A 7,633-nucleotide genomic window follows, 5' to 3' on the forward strand; every position below is an offset into this window, starting at 1 on the left:
TGCAAGCCAGCATTAAGTATGGCTTTTTATTTGTGACAATTCAAGTGTGTGGCTGGCTGTAATAATTCTAAATTATCCCAGGATTCAGTTACCTTTTATTTTCTAGTTGTAATTGCCAACAGCATACCAGCGACAGACATAACAACCAAGACTTAATTGTTGTTGTTGTTGTGTAGTTGTTTAGTCGTGTCTGACTCTTTGTGACCCCATGGACCAGAGCACGCCAGGCACTCCTGTCTTCCAATGCCTCCTGCAGCTTGGTCAAATTCATGCTGGTAGCTTCGAGAACACTATCCAACCATCTCGTCCTCTGTCGTCCCCTTCTCCTTGTGCCCAATAGTGTCTGGCAAAGAAGAAAGCTTTTCAAACATATTTTGCTAACAACAACAACAAAATGAATGGATCTTCTCATATTTGAACTATTTTTCTTTTCTTTTCTGCTCTTCTGGAGTTGGCATCCATTTTGTGCTTGGCTACACTGCTGGTAGCAACCATTTTCTGACTGGTGCTGTCCATGCCTTTTCAAAATTCCCAAAATGCCCCTGGACCAAAAAAAGGTTGGAGACTGCTTGTCTACAGATAGCCTCTCCCTTCTATTCCATGTCACAGATCTTGCTGGATTTGACCAATAAAGTGCTTATAGCCAAAATCATTACCACCCTTATTCCACAGAGTAGAGAGCACACCATATGGTATGCAAGTTAGCAGCTATGTGGCAGCAGCAGCCCAATCTGTTCCGATGAGGGTGCCTCTATATGGGACTTTGCTATTATTCTAATTTGGTGTTTTGGCATACAAAAAAATGGTGTGTTGTGCCTCAGTGGTGGAGCACTTAGTTTGCATGCAGAAAAGCCCCTGCCATTTCAATCTTTGCCATTTCCAGTTAAAGCTATTAGGTAGCAGGGGTTGGGAAATACGTTTTTTTCTGCCTGAGACCCTGGAGAGCAACGGCCAGTCAGCATTTCCTCATGATGTTATTATTTGCTCTGACAACTTTCTCATTAAATATGAATTTATGGAAACTATCAAAGAGAAAGGGGGCATAGTAATAATAATAATAATAATAATAATAATAATAATAATAATGTGGTGCTGCAAGGCTTTTAGTACAGAAACAATGAGAACAGAGAAATTTTAGGCAGCTCAAATATTCTTATCGCTGGGGCTTCCCATTTTCTCTCCATGTAGAGGATGCTGGTATTACTCATTCTGCCATCAATGAAGAAAGAAGCAAATCATATTTTACAGTCGCTCAGCCTGGGAACACCATGGGATTTGGAAGAACTGGAGGAAGATGAACTTATGGATGTACTCAGTGCAGGAGACTGGGAGACAGTTTCTTCTAAGAAATATAAACATTGCTTTGGAAAAATTGGAGAAGAGCCCAGAAACATCAGGTCATTACGTTCACATTCTTCCTCCACACACAAGAAATGATATGATGTTTTATTAGCACTGTTCCTCATCAGTCTAAGCATGATCTTTATTAAATTCTAAATCCTCAACAGTAAGCGTTCTGGAAGGCAGTTCCCAAGGGTCATCTAGTCCAACCCCGTGCAATTCAGGAATCCATGACAGATGTTCATCCAACCTCTGCTTATAATCTTCAAATAAAGGAGGGTCTACCACCTTCATTCTACTGAAGAAGAGAAGAAGAGTTTGGATTTGATATCCTGCTTTATCACTACCCTAAGGAGTCTCAAAGCGGCTAACATTCTCCTTTCCCTTCCTCCCCCACAACAAACACTCTGTGAGGTGAGTGGGGCTGAGAGACTTCAGAGAAGTGTAACTGGCCCAAAGTCACCCAGCAACTGCATGTGGAGGAGCGGAGATGTGAACCCGGTTCCCCAGATTACGAGTCTACTGTTCTTAACCACTACACCACACTGGCTGGGACTCATGCCTCCAGCATTCTGTATTCTGGACTGCAGATTCTCCACTGCTGACAGTGATTCGCATGAGCATGGTGGCACATTTTTCAGCCGCTACACTCAGCAGAGATATGTGTAAATATCTGAGCCGGCTGCATGCGGTAGCTGTTAATGTGTGCACCACTAGCTCTTACATATCTTGGAAGATTCTGCCCCTTCCCTGATGCACCAACGAAGGGTTGAACAACAGTTCATCCCTTTGCAGTAAGAAGTTATCAGCAAAGGAATGTCAATTTATTTATCACTAAAGCAATCTTTCCGTTCTTCCAAAAGCACATGGGCAAGCCCCAGACTTCCAAACACTCTGAATGTTCAGTGTGTGTAGTATGTATGTGGGGAGGGGTCTGTGTTTCCATAGATACCATTTCCTTTTATTTTAGCTGTTTGTCTCCCTGGAAACAAGAGGCAGGCTTGACTATATTAGTCCCCCAAGCATAGCATGGATTCAGAACGCACTGAGCACTATATTAAAACGCCCATAAAAGCGCAACTGGCAAGAAGTTTAGTCCTTCAGCTTCGCACACCTACAAGAGTGGCTGCCAGCGAGGGCTTCCCTTCAGAGAAAAGGCAGCTGTCTGAAAGGCACTCCAGTGCCATACAAAGTCGGAATCTGTTTGCTGTGAAAGGAAATAAACTTGGAGCTTTAATGGTACCGTTTTAAAAAAAACTTGATGGCAGGCAGAAGTCCAGCATCTGTGAATGGATCTTGGGCTGAGCTGAAGGACTGCAAAGAGGAGAGTCGCTATGTAAAAGATCTGCTATGATGGAAACAATTTCTTAGAAGAAAAGTTGACTTCCAAACAGAAGCCATCTGTCTCCTCCCGGCTAAGCCTTTCTCCATCGTCTCCTCCCTAATCAGGGCATGCAACTTGCTTCCAAGATGAACAGAACATTGCCCCAGCTAGACTCTTCAGGAAGCAGTGAGAGCAGCTGTTGGCATCTGGTGTCTATCCTCATTCCTCTAGCGTATTCTCTGATTTTCCTGGTAGGCACGGTGGGCAACTCTCTGGTGCTGGCAGTGCTGCTGAGGAACAGGCAAGTCAACAACACCACCAACCTCTTCATCCTCAATCTGGGAGTGGCCGACTTGTGCTTTATAGTCTTCTGCGTGCCCTTCCAGGCCACCATCTACACCCTCGATGACTGGATCTTTGGGCCACTCATGTGCAAAGCAGTGCACTTCTTCATCTACCTGACCATGTATGCCAGCAGCTTCACCCTCACAACTGTATCCCTAGACAGGTGAGCAAGTAGTTGGGGAGCTGGGGGGGGGTTGGACTTTTAGAGTCACTATAGAGTTTCAATATCTCTGCAACTACTAACGATTCCCTGCCTCCCACTTCCTTGCATGCATGTAAAACTTTGTTTCATAACTTTCTCACTGTTCCATCAATATATATATTTAGTGTTTTACAAATCCAGGACAATGGATCCCAAAAGGAAACATTGTCTAGACAAAGGAGGGGCCCCAGAATAACAGCATCAAAAGGGTCATCTTGTCTATGCCCTTACATCGAGAACTCCCTTCGAACAAATTATCCCAATACTATACAGACCACAGTCACAGAGCCACAGAGCCACAGTCAGGTACATTGTGAGATTTGGCATTCTTTTATTTCACATGTCAACACATGTCCAAAGGCTTCCTGACTCCTTTTGTTGAGGTAACATGTCCTAAAATTTAACTCAAATATTTGCACCCAAATATTGGGTGTCACTCCAAATATATGCAGTCGGTGTTCTTACAATGACAAAAGTAAATTAAATTTTTGATATGAGAATCTATTGTTCATATGGTTTTGGTTAAAAAAAGAAGAAAATTGTAATGTGAAAGCATTTTGTTGCTGGTGAAGTTATGTTGTAAATTGAAAATAAAAAAATAAGGGTGGGTGGGTAAAGAAGGGTTTCCCTGAAATAACTACTTCCAGACTGCTTGAAGAGCATATTCTTTGGGGAACCTCAACGTATCCTAGCTGCTTGGTAAGTGCAGCTGTATATTATACGATTATGAAAACTTGTTAGTCACATTCATATATGAAATAATATCCTGTGTTACAGGTATGTGCATATAGTGAAGTTAGAAGGAAATGAAATGCAGAGGGTGGAGGAAGAGAAATACAAAAAATAAAAAATAAAGACACTAAATTCCTTTATTAATATTGACTATGTAAAAAAAAAGTTGTTGATATTACAGACTGAATTGGGACACTGGGGGGTATGTAGCTATGTTTTACTCAAAGTAGACCCATTGATATTAATGAACATGATTGAGTTAGGTCCCTTAATTTCAGTGGGTCTACTCTTAGCAAAACTAGCTGAATACTAAGGTGAATTTTTACAATTTGTTTTTAAAAAAATAAAAATTGCATTCTACGTTAATTGGCTCTCCAGTGCCAGAGCTATCAACAACAACTTTGTGTGTTGCAATTATCACCATCTGTGCTATTCTACATTTCATTTTCCCACAATCTATCCACACACGCACACGCGCGCGCGCACACACACACACAACACTTCATGCATCCGACAAAGTGGAAATTTGTCAACAGAAACTTAAGGCATAATAAATTTGCTAGTCTTTAAGGTGCCACAAGACTCTTTGTTGTTTTCAAATATTGAGTTAAGGAGCTCGATTGTATGATGGTGGACTCTGGTGCTGCCATTTCATCACAGGGAGAAACTTCTCCAACATTCAAGATATTATTTTGGCTATTGCATTTACCGTCATAACCACACCCTGTAACTTTGGTTTCTTCTCACATACAGTATTTACTAGATTTGATTTGATTTAAATGCTGCTACCACCTCAGCATCGTGACCTTCTCTTGTTTTACTTTTGCCTTCCTAGGTATCTTGCCATAAGGTATCCTTTGCATTCAAGAGAACTGCGAACCCCCAGGAATGCCCTCACCGCCATTTGTCTCATCTGGGGCCTTTCCTTCATCTTCTCCGGACCTTACATCAGTTACTACCAGGAGTTTCAGGTGGCCAATGTTACCGTCTGCCATCCCATCTGGAAAGTCTCTCAGCGCAAAGTTATGGACCTCTGCACTTTTGTCTTCAGCTATGTCATTCCTGTGCTGATTCTGAGCCTCACCTACGTGAGGACCATCCGTTACCTCTGGACGTCAGTGGACCCCATTAAAGACATGTCTGATTCCAAGAAGGGCAAGCGCAAGGTCACGCGGATGATCATCATTGTGGCTGTTCTCTTCTGCCTTTGCTGGCTGCCCCATCACTTGGTCATCCTCTGCTTTTGGTTTGGCTACTTCCCACTGAACAACGCAACCTACGTGCTCAGAATCCTCTCCCACCTGATTTCATACGCCAACTCATGTGTCAACCCCATCGTCTATGCTCTGGTATCCAAACATTTCCGTAAGGGATTCAAGAAGATCTTCAGTTGCCTCTTGCACAAAAGAGTGACCAACAAGGTTCATGTGGCACAGGTGACTCACACAGTGAGCATCTTGGAAGCGGATCTGACAGAGGTGATACACGTCAGTGAGCCCACGCATGCCAGGGCTTCCAGCTGCTGTCAAATCCCCATCCAGACATGGGGTGAGGCAGAGCAGCTAAGTCGCCAAGAGAGAGTCACCAACCCTTTCATCACTTTCAATGTCACTTAGAAAAGTGCCTTTTCTCTAGGCTCTAACCAAAGGATGAATTCCTTGGCAACTGAAGGATGTATGGTTTTAAGAACAAAAGATAGTGGCTGAAAACACAAGAACCAGCAGATGGCTCCAGCCAACGATATTTGATTGTTCATAGCTCCCTTCTCCACTAGAAGCCATTGCACTATTCAAGACTCTGCAAGGCAAAGCTCACAGTATACTGAGCATGAAGTAGTGCTACATGCAGAGAACAGCACTGGAAGGTGTCTTCATTTCATTTTGCACATTTTTAAAGTGGCTTCAGTTATTGGTTTGTTTTCATTGTTGTGCATTTTGTGTTCTCATTTTGTATTTTTATGCTGTGAACTGCCCTATGATCTTCGGAGGAAGGGCATTATACAAATTTGATAAGTAAATAAATGAATTCAAATAAAACCGTTGAAGAGATTAGCTGATCAAGCAATTATTGTACTGGGAATCTGGACTCACCAGTGTATTACAGGGGCCTGGGGAATGGGGTTCTATAGCCTAAAGGAAGAAGAGAAGGATTACTACATCAGAAAATGAGACTGGCTGGTTGATTGTGTCAAGGACTTTGGACTTTGAGTAGGAAACCTCTGGAATCTGTTACAAGGGTAAACCATGATCTCTCTGTGCTCAAGTCACAAAGCCCCCTTCAGGAGCTGTAGAGTTTAGTCCCTTCACTGCCAGCAAATATGAATTTTATAAAGTCTGTCTGTCTGTCTGTCCCTCCCTCTCTCTCTATCTCTCTCTGTGTGTGTACATACTGTACGTACTACAGATTCAAACTTCCATCCTTCAGTGTAGAGATGGGAAATCTGTGGTCCCTGATCAGAGCTTTTCCCCCCAGCCAGAACTCACCGGAACTGAGTTCCGATACCTCTCAGGTGGCCATTCTAAAAGAACAAGGGAAGTGTTCATGGTAAGTTCTGGCACCTCTTTTTCTAGAAAAATAGCACCGCTCTAGATGATGTTGCGTTTCAGTTCCCATCAACCCCAGGCAACATGGCTAATGGCCGGAGATGATGGGAGCTGGAGTCCAGGAACATGTGGAGAGCCACAGATTCCCCATCTCTGATCTTGGGCACCCAGAGTGGGCCGTACACTCTCCAGATCTAGATTTGAGTCCAACAACTCATGGTTCCAACTGGCTTTGATGGGTTGTGAATAAAGTTCATGGTGGGTTTAGGAATCTTAAGTCTTATGCTTAGTTTTTCTGTCCAAAGAATCACATTATTCTGTCCATAAAACTTATTTGTACTGCATTGTATCTTCATTGCTTATGCTTCAATCTGTGCATACTTAATGTGAGAATAGGCCCAACTGAACTCATTGGGAGTTATTTCTGAGTAAACATGCATTTGATTGCACTCTTAATCACACAAGTTTAGACCTAAAAATAAATTCTTGTATCTCACAATATTCCCCCTACTCACTGCCAAAACAACAGTATCCAGTCAATAGGTTTGCCAATTTGTTTGTTTGATTTGCTTTCCTAGAGTGAGCAGATTATTTTCTTCATAGGACCCACTTCTGTTATCATGCCTGCAATAAATCAATCAACTTACGATGGTAGAAATAGAAACAATAATGATGTATAGCAGATGCTTTCTGTATGTATAATAAAAGATTGCCAGTGTGTGTTATTTCTTTGCTGAAATTGTGTGTACAGTCAATTTCATTCATCCAAAATAGTTCAGAAAATATGTAAGGCTTTTTAATAATCTGAAGACCATAAAATGAGGACCCTACCTAATATTTAATGTATATGATGCAAAACAAGGGTGTTTTTCTATGGCATATACAGTACCACAGTGCAATCCCACAGTGTTTAGGAATGAGCGTTTACTGGGGGCAAAGTCCATGTTTTTACATCTTGGTTATAGCAAAATAGGACAGTACGTCAAGTTGGACTTGAGATGCTAAGAGAGAGGAAACGCTTTAAAGTCAACTTTATTATTCTGATTACTTGTGCAATGTGCACAGATAAGTTTTTTATCTCTAGGGAACATTGCACACACAAAACTATGGCCATGGGTTACAGGAAATTTGCATGTATTATATGTA

At 42.1% G+C, this 7,633-nt stretch overlaps 1 protein-coding gene across 1 annotated transcript; it reads left to right on the forward strand.

The window, feature by feature from the left end:
• Nucleotides 1-2,356: 2,356 nt before the first annotated feature.
• Nucleotides 2,357-7,226, forward strand: GALR2 (galanin receptor 2). The gene is made up of 2 exons (XM_081851102.1): nucleotides 2,357-3,173; nucleotides 4,780-7,226. Exons 1-2 carry the CDS (start codon nucleotides 2,794-2,796, stop codon nucleotides 5,558-5,560), a joined length of 1,161 nt encoding a protein of 386 aa, XP_081707228.1. The 5' UTR covers nucleotides 2,357-2,793; the 3' UTR covers nucleotides 5,561-7,226.
• Nucleotides 7,227-7,633: the final 407 nt, after the last annotated feature.

Source organism: Podarcis erhardii (assembly GCF_964252035.2).
Source record: "Podarcis erhardii genome assembly, chromosome: 2".
In the NCBI taxonomy this organism is placed as follows: domain Eukaryota; kingdom Metazoa; phylum Chordata; class Lepidosauria; order Squamata; family Lacertidae; genus Podarcis; species Podarcis erhardii.

Coding starts and splice junctions, on each gene's coding strand:
- GALR2 (XM_081851102.1), top strand. CDS start 2,794: ATGCAACTTGCTTCCAAGATGAACAGAACATTGCCCCAGCTAGACTCT. Junction 3,174..4,779: donor ACAACTGTATCCCTAGACAG/GTGAGCAAGTAG, acceptor TTGCCTTCCTAG/GTATCTTGCCATAAGGTATC.